This window comes from Aspergillus eucalypticola (genome assembly GCF_003184535.1).
Source record: "Aspergillus eucalypticola CBS 122712 chromosome Unknown BO83scaffold_54, whole genome shotgun sequence".
Classification (NCBI taxonomy): Eukaryota; Fungi; Ascomycota; class Eurotiomycetes; order Eurotiales; family Aspergillaceae; genus Aspergillus; species Aspergillus eucalypticola.
The window spans coordinates 5,658-20,639 of NW_020290328.1; the positions used below are offsets into that span (position 1 = coordinate 5,658).

The 14,982-nt window shown below is 46.7% G+C and overlaps 5 protein-coding genes across 5 annotated transcripts; 1 reads left to right on the forward strand and 4 right to left on the reverse strand.

Annotated features, from left to right (window-relative positions):
• Window positions 1-852: 852 nt before the first annotated feature.
• BO83DRAFT_383740 (uncharacterized protein) lies at window positions 853-3,406 on the reverse strand. The gene is made up of 5 exons (XM_025532543.1): window positions 3,198-3,406; window positions 2,947-3,148; window positions 2,768-2,869; window positions 2,576-2,695; window positions 853-2,528 (listed from the first exon to the last, which is right to left on the reverse strand). Coding segments are annotated over exons 1-5 (2,007 nt in total). The 5' UTR covers window positions 3,200-3,406; the 3' UTR covers window positions 853-947.
• A 1,715-nt stretch (window positions 3,407-5,121) lies between these two features.
• On the reverse strand, window positions 5,122-5,516 carry BO83DRAFT_327233 (DNA-directed RNA polymerase core subunit RPB10; the record flags this gene model as incomplete). Its single annotated transcript, XM_025528075.1, has 4 exons — window positions 5,122-5,164; window positions 5,220-5,306; window positions 5,364-5,422; window positions 5,481-5,516. The coding sequence occupies 4 exons, from the start codon at window positions 5,514-5,516 to the stop codon at window positions 5,122-5,124; spliced, it is 225 nt and encodes a 74-aa protein (XP_025381838.1).
• A 389-nt stretch (window positions 5,517-5,905) lies between these two features.
• BO83DRAFT_383743 (WD repeat protein) lies at window positions 5,906-9,200 on the forward strand. Its single transcript, XM_025532544.1, has 3 exons — window positions 5,906-6,350; window positions 6,408-7,165; window positions 7,230-9,200. The coding sequence occupies exons 1-3, from the start codon at window positions 6,034-6,036 to the stop codon at window positions 8,936-8,938; spliced, it is 2,784 nt and encodes a 927-aa protein (XP_025381839.1). The 5' UTR covers window positions 5,906-6,033; the 3' UTR covers window positions 8,939-9,200.
• On the reverse strand, window positions 9,075-10,800 carry BO83DRAFT_210015 (uncharacterized protein). The gene is made up of 2 exons (XM_025526701.1): window positions 9,443-10,800; window positions 9,075-9,199 (listed from the first exon to the last, which is right to left on the reverse strand). The coding sequence occupies exon 1, from the start codon at window positions 10,411-10,413 to the stop codon at window positions 9,454-9,456; it is 960 nt and encodes a 319-aa protein (XP_025381840.1). The 5' UTR covers window positions 10,414-10,800; the 3' UTR covers window positions 9,075-9,199; window positions 9,443-9,453.
• A 1,212-nt stretch (window positions 10,801-12,012) lies between these two features.
• On the reverse strand, window positions 12,013-14,560 carry BO83DRAFT_350627 (FAD-binding oxidoreductase). The gene is made up of 4 exons (XM_025528913.1): window positions 14,121-14,560; window positions 12,767-14,041; window positions 12,530-12,705; window positions 12,013-12,455 (listed from the first exon to the last, which is right to left on the reverse strand). Exons 1-4 carry the CDS (start codon window positions 14,395-14,397, stop codon window positions 12,363-12,365), a joined length of 1,821 nt encoding a protein of 606 aa, XP_025381841.1. The 5' UTR covers window positions 14,398-14,560; the 3' UTR covers window positions 12,013-12,362.
• Between the last annotated feature and the right edge of the window lie 422 nt (window positions 14,561-14,982).

Genomic DNA, 14,982 nt, shown 5'->3' on the forward strand with positions numbered 1-14,982 from the left:
GTATCAAACTATATGATTATATTTATTATTTTATATCAGTTTATTATAAAATACGCATGCAGTGTTATTTCTATGTATAAGAATCCTAGAGTAGGAGAATATATTATATATAAATTATTAAAAGATTATAATTAAAATATTTTAATTAATTAAATTCTTGTAATTTTCTGACTTTCTAATTAAAGAGTATATAAAGTTATACAGAGTTCTTTATAGCTGCAGGAACGCAGTCTCCAGAAGAAGAAGATAATATTAAAATAAAGCTACTAGTTTACAATAATCTAACAGATCATGTAAGTAATATATAATTTACTTTTATATTATATCTCGCTGCCCCCCCCCCCCCCCCCCCCCCCAATACCGCGGGAGGCCAGTGATCAGTTCTAAGTAGTACGGTAGCTAGTGTTCGCGCATATAATTGAACTTATCACGTCTCCTACATCGCCCCTAACAAAAAACATTTAAGGAAACTTATAATAAAGTAATTCAAAAAAATAAGAGAATTCAAACAAATTCATTTCTTATTTCAATTATCAGTCTGGCTGTAAACAACTCTGATTGATTAGATTTGTAATTACCAGTAGTTGTTTTAGATAAGAAACTTCTCAATTATTTCTTACTGAAATAAAATGAAAAGATTTAGATTCATTAATTATTATAGCCTGTAACGTATATATCTTGTCTGCTAAATTTGGTAATAAAACTAATAAGATGTATAGTATTATACTAATAGTCTAGTAGCACTAGACTATTGACAATAATGATTATTTAGAGAGATCCTGTAAAAGATTAAACAAATTATAAATTTATATAAATCAAATATTTCAAAATATATCTTTTACATATTTTAAATCATATCAGGCTTGCCGGACATATGGAGAGCACGCAACTGAACCCGTACGTTACCAGCACAACAGACAACGTATGGAACTATGTGGGCCAAAGAGCTATACTTGAAGCATCATACCTTTCCGGCTTACTGCTTCCTCGATGTGAAATCCGAACACGAGACGGTAAAGATCGCGCAGCCAAAGATGTTGCCCGCTCTGCATCATCACTTCAACAGCGCATGCCACATCAGCTGCACCCGCTCGAGCTGAGGGACCCACACTCCTAAATGTCGGATCGAATGCTACCAATTGCTTGTAATTCTTCAGGAGTGCAACCTGCCATGGCATCGACCCAAACGCGTCCGAAGAAAGCGACTTGACGAATGAAGGAAAACTATGTGGCCCGACGCGCTGGAATCCGCTATTTATTGCGGCCTGGGTCACTAATATCCGAACACATGCCAGGTTTGGATCCCGGGATGATGTCTTTACCGTCTGCGTGGAAGATGTTTGTTCTGAAGACTGGCTTTGACCCGAGATATTAGACGAATTAGACGACCAGGCGTGCGAAGACTGACCTGGGCCTTGGCCCAAGACGAAGATATTCTGTACTGGTGCGTCATCGGGCGACACAGTTGCGGTATCGTCGAATATTGTTGTTGGTGTCTCGGGGTTTCCTTGTTGATTTATCAACTCATCAACTGAACCAGACTCCAATGGTTTTGGTTTTTGAACGACCTGTGTAGTAAAGGTTGCTTGACTTGGCCGGGGTGTACCTCGATCAGAGTTTCGAAGAGTACGTTGAGTCCAACCTTCACGGAAGATATCGCATAGTTCCCAACAAGCCTGAACTGCAGAACCAAGCAATTCCTCACCTAGCCTTTTACCTTCTTTGATACTCTGACGTATGCTGAAAAGCATTTCTGCTAGGGACCAGCAGGCGCTCAAAAGGGAGTCTGTTTCTGATACAAGTGTCCTTTGTTTCATCAGGCGGTGACATATAGTGATGTAGAAGTCCAAGGTTCTTTCTCTGAAAGCATCTGGGAGGTTACGGTCGTGTGTATTGTACAGATGATTGTTCAGCTCGAAGCTAACACGGAGAACAGAATCAGCATTCTCGTCGTTTCTGACGCGGGTCTCGAATAGTGTTTGGCAGAAGTCTCTGCAAAGGTCAAGCGTTGGGTTGATTTGCGGTGCACGATCATCACTATGACTGTCGTACAATTCCTGGCACAATCGCCAGCACGATCTCCAGACGTCCTCCCGAGTATCCACAGTGCATCCATGACGTTCACGGTGGATGGAGCTTAGTGTTGCCAGTGTATTGCACAGAGCCCAGCATTCAGCCAGAGCTGCTTGTAAAGCACGAATCTCTGATTCTTCATCAGACAATTGTACAACTTGTGAGTGGTGACTTTCGGGTTTTCCATTTGTATGTTGGCCAGCCTCTTCAGCAGTCGCGTTTCTTGAGAAAGCCAGTTCTCTATTGACCGAGGGCCTGGTGAATAATGGCTGTTCCTCGCAGTGATTTACGGCCATTTCTGATACTTTATGACTGGTGGAATGGACATCTTTGCTAATGTCGAGGAACTCCTGCCTTGTTTGTGCACGTGGGGTTGCTCGTTCAAACCAGTCTCTGGCTGGTTGAATCGATGTAGTAGTCAGCGGCGGTGGTGATGTCGGACCATATTGATTCTCCTGATGCCCGTCAGTACATCCATGTACAATGACCAGAGGATCAGTACCTTGGCCGACTGTTCAGGTCCAGTGCTCACGGAAGGAGGTGCCACCACGTTTGATGCTAAGGTTTCTGCTCCATCTGACTCTGACTGTGAAGGGCTGCTAAAGTATTGCACGCCATTTACCTGATTATACCAACTAGAGTTAGCCGTGCAGTTCAAACAGCAGATGAGGTGCATTGGATGGTGGTCACTCACAAACTCGCCGAACCCAGTAGGTGCATGTATCACAGACTTTGGAGGCTCGTCCTCATCCGACTTTGTTGGGTTGCTGTTGGAAATCGCATTCATTGGCTGTATCTTACCAACACGTCTAAAGTCAATATAAAATTCGGATTTATACCAATTACTCTTGCGTCGGAGAAACTTGCACATACTGTAAGTTCAGTTTTAGCAGTATTTGGTGTGTGCGACGACTGGGTTGTTGCTGTCGGAGGCACTGCTTTAGGTCGAGTGTCAGATATCTGAATATCATTGACGACCGACTTTTTAGTGTGGCTAGGTTGCTTGGGACTTGAAGGTGACTCTTCACTGTATTTTACCCCTTCGTCAGATGAGCTGCTTATACTTCCGTCGGGCCTGGAATGATTAACATAGATTGTGGTTGGCAACGTGTTTTATAACTTACATCTTGAAGACTATTCGCGAAGCAAGATACAAGCAATGAATGTCCAATCCTCGTACAAGGGAGTCAGAATTATAATCATGTTGTGGCCTATGATGATTGATCTAGCAATCCGAGTTGAACTCGGCTCATGGCGCATAGGTGTCTAGACTGAGTGGAGGCGGATGAAGGTGAATAGTAATTAGTTAGTAGTTATCCGTGCTGTAGGTTGGTTGACTAACGCCAGCGGGGTTGAGCTCATCCTTCTTGAAGGGTGCTCTATAGTACCTAATAGTACCGCGCTTCCTGTTCCTAGTGAGCTTAGCTTGTGATACGCTATGCATGAGACTAGTTGGTAGGCCTATCATGTACGAGGTACAGGCTTTCCAGCCCCTTCATTGCTACAGTAAATTCGTATGTGGCACACACATTGATTGCACTGATATTTTCGGAGTATCACCCAAGACAAGCATGCAAAGGCAACGATTTGTACGGTTCGAGTGCTTATTCCGCCTAGACTACTTTGTATTGGCTGGATAGATGGCATTCCAGGAATAACGAACTATCAATGATTAATCATGTCCCTTGGTTTTAAACTGACAAACAAGAACACGAGACACAATCTTATTGAGAGCATACGAAGCATATCATTAACCAGTACTGGAAAATAGCCGCTGCAGTGTGATGATGAGCAACAAATCGTGACCTTTGACCAAGGCATTAGATAACAAACACCCATTGGCCATAAGTACTAGTTGTAGTAGGTGTAGTACTATGGTGGGGTACCCCGGCTTATTATTGGTCCGTGTACAATGGAAGTTATGGGGTCGTACTTCTCGGCGCTTCCACACGCACTTACGATCTTAGCCTATTGTACTCCGTAGTATCTTGTATTTAGCCCACCATCATGTGAACAGAACAACAGACAGCTGCCCGATGGCGCGGTTTCCTGGTATTTGCACCCTGTGCCCTGTGCCTTCACCAGCTCGCTTTTCGTATGCGATTGGCAGGAGAAGTATCGGGACTGCAGTACTACTTACACTCGACAAATCAGAGACGGACAGTGATCGATGCACGGCGCAAGAAGGCACACCTGTTTGATTAGGTTTGACTTAGACTATCACGCAGTAGCTATACGGCTCCACCTCTATCTCTAAAAATCCCGCCGTGCGCACTTACATGGCTTATCAGCCCGGAGCACCTGATATATTAAGAGCTTTGGCCGGTAGTTCGCGCAGCGATTGATCTTATTCGTCCTTCCGCTAATCAGGAGAATTTACGGTCGATATGTACTAGTAGTACTGTTTCAGACCCGGCCAGGTGCCATTTTGAGATGAGCTTTACCTACAGCCCAGCCAGTGTTACCTGCCAGTGGTACTTGAACAATGTATATAATCACTAGGCATGAAAAATTGCCATACTGGCCCCCGCGGTTCATAGATATCGTTCGATTAAACCGTGAAGTCGATAATGAAAGTTTAGCTGCTCTGATATACATGATCGCTACTCCGTACTCGATCATCTTTGACCGACGAGACCAAATTGGCCCAAGCCGCCGAGCGTAGGGATATGTAGCTATTCTTCACCCGCAGACAGAGAAATAGCCATAAGTATGAGTGCAACCAGCGTGCTCAAAGACTGCGGTTAACATGTGTCACACCGTGATAGAGCTGGCAAGATGTTATATGACTCCAAATCAAACGCTGACCTCTTCATAGAGTCCAGGAAGAAACCAAGCAAAGCGTGAGGTGGCAAAAGAGAGAAGAAAGATGAAACAAATAGACCTTCCACCCTCTAGCAATGCCATGCAAGCAAACAACCCATTCAGGCCAACGATCTCTGGCAGTGAATTCTGGTTCTGCACAAGGTCGTGAATGTATTGATTGCACGATTTGAGGAAGCAACAGAGATATTCCCCCACTTATGGATGTGCGAGTAAAGCTCGTGTTCATATTTGGTTCTTCGCTCGGTCTCTTTCAGTAGGATTATACCTATTGAAAATATGAGTTTCCACGTGTATGTAATTCCAGCCAGGGGTTCACTTACCGTAGGAGTTTCTCTATCAAATCGACATGAGTCATTATCATTCTGCGGCAACAGTACCGCTTGCATCCAAGCTGATCCATGGCGTCACTTTCAAGCTCCAGTTAGTTTGTCGCCGTAGTTAGAAAATCGACTACCAATACCTACCCATCGGGTATACCCTCATCAAGAAGTTGGAGATAACGCTCCCAGAGATCTCCGACAACCTGGAATTTACGTTGCATGAGATTCGAGAAGCGCAATAGGGTATCAAGTGCCACGTACCTTGCCGCAAGAAAAACAGCGGACGGGGATGATCATTTGGTCTGATTGTTTCTTCCGTAGAAAACGTTTCCTATTGGTGAAGTAAGTATAGAGGAGTCAGATTTATCAGAAAGCGTTTGGTATCTTGACAGCCGGAGAAAGGTAGGAATTGATGTTTCTGTCTTGGTCCCTTATTGCTGGTACTCGCCAAAGACCATGAGTGCAGTTTTTGTCTGCCATCAAATTGCCCGAGACGTGCTCCGATTGAACAAACACTAGACCGCAGCCCCACTTGTTGCTTTTCTAGAACCAAAAATACCGCATATATTACTGTTTCTTAGTCTTAAATTACCGCTATTCTACAAAGGGAATGACCGCACCTGACAGGATGATAAAAAAAAAAAAAGTAGACAACGGGACTGGAATTTTGTAGGCCAGGCCGTCATCAACACTATCGACCCTACTACGCCAGTGTATGGACGATTAACATTGGAGCCTTGGAGACTTTAAGCCTATATCACAATTCATCAGATTTTTCATAGATTTCTGTCTTTTCCTCCATATCAACTTACCAATGCGCAATACTCAAGACCCAAAACGACCGTCAAAGAGATCCCGAGTTGGCGATGCGGCTTTAGGAAAGACAATGCAGATTGACGATACACGAGTCAAGCGACGTCGCACATCACAAAGCAAGAACGATATCAATCAGGCGCACACGCCGGCCACCAATAACTCAAAGGAAAAGCATGGGGTCGAAGAGCAGTATACATTAGCCCGCTCTGTGTCTACTGTACAGAAAAGCGAACCGCAATATGAAACTTGGTCGTCTACCAGCATGGTAGCTGGTCAGTACAGCAACCTAGATCCAATTTTTACGAGTGATGACGAGTAAGTTGAATGCCTACCATGCAACTGAAAAACCCTCTAAGCTCCTCTCCATGTTAGGTATCTCCTCCTTGGTCTCGAGACTGCAGTCCATGTCTATTCTCTTGCGACCTCGCGCCTTCTTCGAACACTTCCATCGACAGCTGGAGATAGCATAATTGGATATAAACTCTCTCCGGCAAACCCAAACTTCCTCTATGTGTTTACGTTGAGCGGTTCTGTGACCAAGTGGGAGTGGCTCTCTGGCGAACAATGCTCGTCTTGGGAAGTAGGTCACAAGACGATTTCTGTCGACGTGTGCCTTAGTGATTCTGGGAACGATCTATTGCTTTTCATTTTGGAACGCAAGGATGGAAAACGTGTGATCGCGCTCAATGCCTCCCCTAACGACGCTTCACAATACATGATTATACTCGAAACCCATGTTCAGATCACTAACCTCAAGGTTGCATGCCAAGGCCAGTTTATTGTAGCATACAGCGACCGGCATGTGTTCTTCGGCTGGACAGGGCTTGTTCAGCCTTCCGATTCTGTTCGTTATATCTGGAAAGAGGTCAACTTGCCCGTCAGCGTCATGTGCATTGATGTTCGGCAATACACAGCGTCGAATCGCCCTGGAGCGCAGGGTTCAAAAGATCGGGATCATGCGGAAAAGGTCGATCTAGTCTTAGGTGAACGAAATGGTTCTATTCTCATATACTATGACATCCTGCGTTTTGTCAAGGATGAGGGAGGTCGTCAACATGAAAGAAACCTCACTCCTCGGCGCCTTCATTGGCATAGGAGTTCTGTGAACAGCGTGCGTTGGTCTAAGGATGGTAGGTCTTCCAACAAGAACAATAAGATAGAGACAATTTCACTGATGAACCTGTTCAACGAAAGGAAACTACATCATAACAGGTGGCCATGAATCGGTCATGGTGCTCTGGCAGCTGGACACCGGTAGAAAACAATTTTTGCCTCATCTTTCGTCTCCGATCGGCAACATAGTTATATCTACAAGCGGGAATCTATATGCCGTCAAATTAGCGGACAACTCGATTATTGTCCTGTCAGCGAGAGAATTACAACCTTTCTCTACCATAACAGGGTTGCAGCTGTGTCCCAAAACTGCAAAGGCTCATGGCAAGATTTCACCTGAAGACCAGCCCCTGTTCGAGTGTGTTCCTGCTGCAATGCATCCACAGAACCTCGATCACCTTATTATAGCTGTCCCCGCCTCTCGTCAGATGACTCAAGAAAGTCACCCCCTGGTCAATGCCTCCATGCTTCAAACCTACGATATCCGTACCAACAGCCATATATCCCGTCAAGCTCTTGCACGCACCAACGCGACTACGTTGAAGATTGGCCCTGATGGCTCTCACATAGTTACTCCGGACGTTACCCACATCAGTGTTTCCAACGATGGTAAATGGATGGCCACCGTCGACAGTTGGAGCCCCTACATACGAGACATGCAAGCGCTGTATCATGGGGATTCAGGAATTACTCATCCTTCGGATGGCTTCCAGGAAACTTTCCTGAAGTTTTGGAGATGGAATGATACTTCCAACCTGTGGGAATTGGTTACCCGAATTGACGGACCCCATTTCTGTGACAAAGGTTCCGTGCGTGTTTTGGATGTTGCAGTACGGGCATACAGCGCGGAGTTTGCGACCATCGGTTCAGATGCAGTCTTGCGTTTTTGGTGCCCGAGTACTAGGCAGCGCAGTGGCTTAAAATCTGACAACCCAGAAGAGCCTATGGAAACCTGGAAATGTCGGAGAGCTATTGATTTGAAAACTTACATCGATGTCGGCATAGCACACTCACTAGGTGCAGCTTCCATAGAATTTTCTCAGGATGGGTCTGTTCTTGCCGTCTGCCTGGGATCCAATGCATGCCTCAACTCCGGACTTGCTATATTAATCGATGCGCAAAATTGCAGCGTCCGTTACAGCAGAGTCGGTTTATACAAGGGCATGCCCTGCGCGGCTGCGTTTGTCGGGTGCAATCTTGTTATAGCATCCCAAGAGGCAGTCTCCGTATGGGATACAGTTGATGATATTGTCAGGGCAGTCAAATTGCCTGGGTCCGGAAGCGTTTCGTCCAAGCAGCCTCGTTTGCTGGCTGTAAGCTCTGAGACTAATACCTTCGCTGTGTCAGTACAGTGCCCACAGAATCATCAGCATTCAAAGAAGAGCCGTATGATCCGATCTTCTATACAGGTATACGATGTTCCCACATTAGCGTTGCTGTCGGAAACCACCCTTGGGCATCATCCAGTTGCCTTACTATCAGCTATGCACTCGAGTGATTATGTTGTTGTTGATGTTGCGGCCAACGTCCAGCGGATTGGCCGTCTCGATCAGAGCTTCCAGAGCAATGGTCATTCGCGTGACCTTGGTTCTCACCTTAACTCGGGACTTGGAAACCTGTTCGGCCAGCATGGTCGTGGGAAGTCTCAAGATCCACAGCACATTGCTACTGGCTCGGACAATCAAATTCAGCAGAAAGAACTGGCTAACGTCTTCGGTGATGCGCCGCCCTTCGTTATGCCCCCTGCCAACATGATCTTCCGCAATGTGGTAGATGCTCTTTCTAGTTAGTTTCAGTTAATCAGAAAATTAATCTTGAGACAGACTATGATTTTACATCGTTACGTTGCTCTAGGTATTCAAAACTGTAATTTCACGTCCTTGCTCAGCTCCTTAAGAGGAGTTATGATGGCATACTTCAGTATTTTGTTCGGTGCTTACTTTCACTTATGCTGGACAAACTTCGCTGGGGTTCTGCTGGGTCTTCGCAACAGTTCATTATCTCCCCCATTTCCCTCCGTTGCATTCTGTTCTATCGTTTGTCTAATTATTCTATATGTTGTGTCACTTTTAATTCCATTTCCATTTCCAATCACATTTTTATATATAAGTATAGCGGGGGGGGGGGAGGGTGTGAGGCGAATGGATGAGATTATCAGAGTATCCCGGCAGCATGCGTTATCTTGAGATACCTAGAATTCTTACTAGTAGGGAGTAGGAGTAGCCCTGTACACCACTGGCACATATGCCCCAGTGCTTTTTATATGTAATCATAAACAAGATCATATCACATACCTAGATCAACTTCACGCTAATCTTCGCATCCTTCTTCGCAATTTGAAGATCCTAGTTCGTAACCACGTTAAAAAGAGCACCCATGTATTTTTAGGTTGTGATCTCCAGGTCTCTGGGCATGATTCTGACTGCGAAGTTGAAGGTTGCGGCTTGTCAGATACCTCCTTTTGTCCGTCCTCCAGATCTACGTCATCACCCGTGAACCTGGTCTGCAGATGCTGTTTCCCCCTTTGCTTTGTTTGCTTTTCCTCTGCCTTCATCTGTTGAGCCTCAAACCTCCATGTTTTAGCTGCCTCCTTCTCTTCGAAAGCCTGACGTGCTGCTTGTACCGTAGCCGCCCTAGCTATAGGGTCCATGCTCGTACGCGTCTTAGATCGGAAAACGAAATCCAAAGATGACCGGGATACCGGTGATGTTGTATCCAAGGTGCTTCCGTTGTCTCGTGAGTATCCGAAAGATGAACGGCCGGTTATATTCGTCTGAGAAACCCCAGGCGACCTCGTGGAAGAGCTATCATGAGTCTGTAGCGATAGTCGGGGTGTCTTGCTTAGATTGGTTGTGCCCGGCTTGAAGGACTCTAATCCTGACTGTGTCGGGGAATGGCTCCCCGCAAATGGATCCTTGGGAGAATCATCGCTCTCAAGTATGGATGCTTGGCACGATTGATTTAATGGTGGCGTATAAGCACGTGGAGCGAGACGCATGGGATGAACATATTGTGAGCCTGGTTTATTCATGGCCGAACTGCTGGCTGTGGACGCTTGGGACATTGCACTTGTAGATTGACGATAAAAAGCCGAGGGGCTTTTCCCCGAGGGAGGATGGCTGATTGTTTCAGTCCCAACTGCTGCCTTGTCGTATTTCGCATAAATGCCTAAGCCTTCCTGTTCGAATGATGACCGCGAAAGGTCGACTGTGGTCGGCGATGAGCCACCATATGATGCTTTCCTGAGTAAGGGCATTCGCTGCATTTTAATCCTCGCTGACTCGTACTTTCACAATGACAATGATGATAAAGCCAGCCCAAGCACCCAATGTAGTAGTTATGGATATATAATCGATACGAATCTTCCAGACGGCTCGTGAAGTAAACACAGTTAGGCGAGTTTGCTCGACAAGATAAAGAGGAACACCCTTCCCTTATGGTGAACTTGATCTTCCAGGTGCAATCAGTGGAGGCGTGCAACTCTCAGAATCGCTGAAACAGGAAGATCAGTGAGGCAGGACTTTATCTTCATTGCGATGCGACCCTATCCGATCCTGTAAACTGGACTGTTTTCAGGCTCACTGAACGAGAATAACTGCGGCCAAACGGATCGGTCGCTTGGTCCTAAAATGTTGAGCGAAGGATGCAACTGAAGTTCGTAGAAGTCGTCTTCGGAAGTGCCGTATGAGCCAGTCGCAAGTTAACTCACTGAGACAGCCGGTTGTCTCGATTTCCAAGCCACTAACAGAAGCGAAAAAGAGAAAGAGTATTCAGTGGTTCCTTACGCAATGCATTGTCGGCTGAAATGTAACAAAAAAAAAAAAAAAAAAAACAGACACACCAAGACACTTGGTCGCAGAGAAAGGTAGTACGAAATAGAAAGATGGATAATCCTGATGACAGGGTGAAATGGCAGCGATGAAATACGGTAAGTACAATATGAAAGTCAACAACAGACACTCGGACCCTTCAAAACTCCAAGAGAGCGCGAGGGTAAGACGAGACCAGTACGATAATAGATGAGCCGGCGAAGCAAGTCTTTAAGAGGCAAAGCAATGGTGATCGGTGTCGATATCAGGCATCTCCGTCGAAAAAGGCAAGGGAGTAAGAGGAGATAAAGGAACTGCAACAAGTACCCGGGGGTTGGAGGGGTTGTATGTTTGAAGTTTCAAGATGAAGAAGAGTAGGAGGTATTGAGGGGGAGGGAAGCGGGGAAGAGAGAGAGAGAGAGAGAGAGAGAGAGAGAGAGGGGGGGGGGGGGGCGAGGGAGGAGGAAGGAGGAGGAGGCTAGGAAAGACGTGATGGTGGTAGTTCGCAGTAGTAGTGGTAGTAGTGAGGTAAATAGTGGAGGGAATTCTAAATCTGGGAAGGCGGCGGTGAAGTCGGCGCGACGCATGCGGATTGCGGAGGCGTTCTACAACTCGACTAGCCGGCTCTTCCGAACGACGGGCTGACATTCGAATTTTGCACGTCCCCGGATAGTTACTAACGCTAATCATGAGATGATTATAATAATAAGTTAGCTAGATTATTAGTGATGATAGTGATGAGGTGAGCTCAGAGCAGTTAGGTAACTGTCTAGAAGGGAATACGATGTATAGAGATGAGAGTTTAACTAACTAGTAGTTAATTACCTGATCATGTAGGTATACTGACTATGTGGTGCTGATTACGTCTAGACCGACTCGTCAGGTTCCCGACCGGGACAGACCAACGATCTACGGTTGCACTTTCCCTTTCCTTCAACATAGGGCTTCGAAGTACTTCTGTCTTGTACGCCTGGAGACAAGGCAGTATCTACTACTTGGTTGCACTAACCTGACACTCAAGGGAGAGATACATCCTCTAAGTAACCTATGAACGGGTCGCGTTGCAACAATCGAATTTGTATCGCGCGTATTATACTCTGAGGAGGGGGCAACAATAAAGCAACGTGACAAGAGAGTACCTATACTGACCATCGCAAAGGTACAAACGCAGGCTACATGGAGGACCGATATCCATATGAGTATATTTAGACCAGAAAGCAACCGTCCCTCAATCCCTCTCTTTCTCTTTCGCACGCGCGCTCTCTCTTCTTAGCGAAGGTGGCAGAAGGCAATAGACGATAGTACTGAGGCCAAGATGGTATGTTTATCTGTCCACTACCATGCTATATGCGTCTCTATTTGAAACCAAGTAGATATTGGCTTATCAAGAGATTGACTTGGGTGCTTACCATTCCTTAACTTCACCTGGCGCCGGTGGCTCAACCCGCACAACTTTATCGCAGTTGAGCAAGCAAAGGGGGTCGTAAGCTAATTTGAGCTACGGGGCGTAGAACGCCTGCATTAGTACGAGTTTCATGTGTTATGGCGGAACATGGATGTATGGCTACTCACCCGGCGCATAGCATCCACTGTAGACTCCCCTAGTTCATGTTGCAGGTAATCCCGCTTGACGAGACCAACTCCGTGCTCGCCAGTAACTGTACCTTCTAGTTCAACAGCCCGCTTTACCATCCGATGAATCACAGCCTCGGCTGTTGCTTTCTCGTCTTTATTGAAGAGAATTATCGCTGCCGCGCGTTAGAGCTCATTCCAATTGGCTTGGGGGTATTGAAAGGCAGGTATCGATACCATGAAAATTGCCATCTCCGACATGACCGCACATTCCCGCCAACAACCCACTTTCAGTCATGTCTTGTTTGGTGGCCTCGATGATCTCGGGTAATTTGCTTATAGGGACAGCTACATCAGTCGTCCAAACGTGGTCTTCAGGACCTCGCCTCATAGACATAACGCTCCAAAGTGCTTGTTTCCGGGCGCTCCAGAGTTCTTGCATTTCGCTCTCACCTCGGGCAAACTCGAAGGACCGACCCGCAGTAGAAGAAACAATCTTCTGCACCATGTTTATTTGCTCCTTGACGCCAACAGGCGTACCCGCAAACTTGAAAAATATGGTAGGCGCTTCCTTCCAGTGTCGGCTGGTGGACTGACTTTCGTTGATGCACTTCATCTGCACGTCATCCAAGATCTCGACCCCAGCTACTGGGATGCCTTCTTCCACCACGCGAGTCACGCACTCTGCTGCATTCTGTATTGTCGAGAAACTCGCGACTGCAACATTTTGGCTCTTAGGTTTGACCGTTAGCTTCAACGTAGCCTCGGTCACCAGACCGAGGGTGCCTTCACTCCCAATAAAGAGTCTTGTAAGATCGTAACCAGCGCTCGACTTCCGTGGACGTTGCCTGGTTTTGATGATGGTCCCGTCGGCAAGCACTACCGTCAAAGAAAGCACCCAATCACGCATAGTGCCATACCTGTAGGCGTTGGTTCCCGAACAGCCCGTGCCAATCATGCCACCGATCATAGCACCAGGGCCCGGATCCGGGGGAAAGAAAAGACCATCCTGAGCGATATGTTCATTCAGCTCCTCCCAGCCAACGGCAGGCTGGACCACGACGTCTAGATCCTGCTTATGGAGACCCAGAATACGATCCATACGACGGAAATCAATGCATACACCACCCCGCGTGGGCGCAAAATGGCCCTCCAAGCTGGTACCGCCTGAGTAGGGGGTTACTGGAATTAACCGTTGATGGCAAACCTTCATGATCCGAGATACCTCCTCCGTAGTAGACGGGTAGAGGATGAGGAACGGTCTTTCTCCCTCTTTCAGGGCGTATGAAGACCAGTCGGACCCCGCATGCATATCCAAGTCGGCGTTTTGTGTGGAAACATTGTCTTTCCCTAAAATCTCAACGAAGTCCGCCCAAGCAGCCTGTAAATTTGAGGGAGAGACGTTATGTCGCGGTGACTGTATATCATAAACGGGGCTTGTTGACGAAGTGGGAAGCTCAGCAGGTTTCAAAGAGCCCAGATAGTAAGCCCCAGTGCAGAAGAAGGCCAATGCTAGCACAATGACATCAGCAATCAAGGTCTCGAGAGCTCCAGAGATGTTCATGGAGCGGGCCTCGGGCATTAGACATACCGAACATCAACGCCGCGTTGCGACTGCCCTGGGATTGGGACTGGAACTGTGAATATCGTTCCTGTTCAGCACGCTCACGTTTGAGGCGTTGCTGTGTACTTTCGTATAATTGATGCTTGAAGGACTGAGGTTTCTCATCGGCGCGATGGGGAACGGACCATTGCAAGCCCCTCCTCTGAGATCCTAAGCGTAGCGGATGGCTGAAGTAGCACCCGGCCCTTGGGAGAAGAACGCGCATGGCGCCCCGCGAACGAAGGTAAGAATCGGCTCTAATCATGATGAGAGTAGCCGGCGACAGTCAGCATGGAAGAGGGACCCTTGTTAAGACAGTAATTTTCTAAGGTGAAACCATCGCGTGGTAAACAGATGGATCCGCGGTCAAGCCTGGCGCAAACTATGAGAACTGAGGGAGACGGTACTGGGAGACGGAGGAACATGAGTATCCGGATTAATGGATGGATGGTAGAACAGACGGTGGATGGAATGATTGCTAGCTAAGTCGGACTAAGCTTAATGCGGTAAGGCTGCGCTGCGGTAGCTCATCTACAAAATGGTAAAAAAGTAGTTCCTAATCAGATAGTTTACCAGCCAAGGCACTCTCTACTACCCCGTATGCCAGGCACCTTTTTATTAAACTACCCGAATAACGTATTGAGTTGCAATATAGTCGAAATATGCCATACTCGCTTCATTACATACCAATAGGACTACCTACACGCAGTCCTTTATTTGCATGCCCGGTACTACTTCGTACTAGTTGTAAGTCAATCTACTACACGTCAGCCCGTTAGATTGTGCCAACCATGCTTATCGGAGTGTACTGAGTATGCGCATTCCCTCAGTCATTGTATGATTATGGACC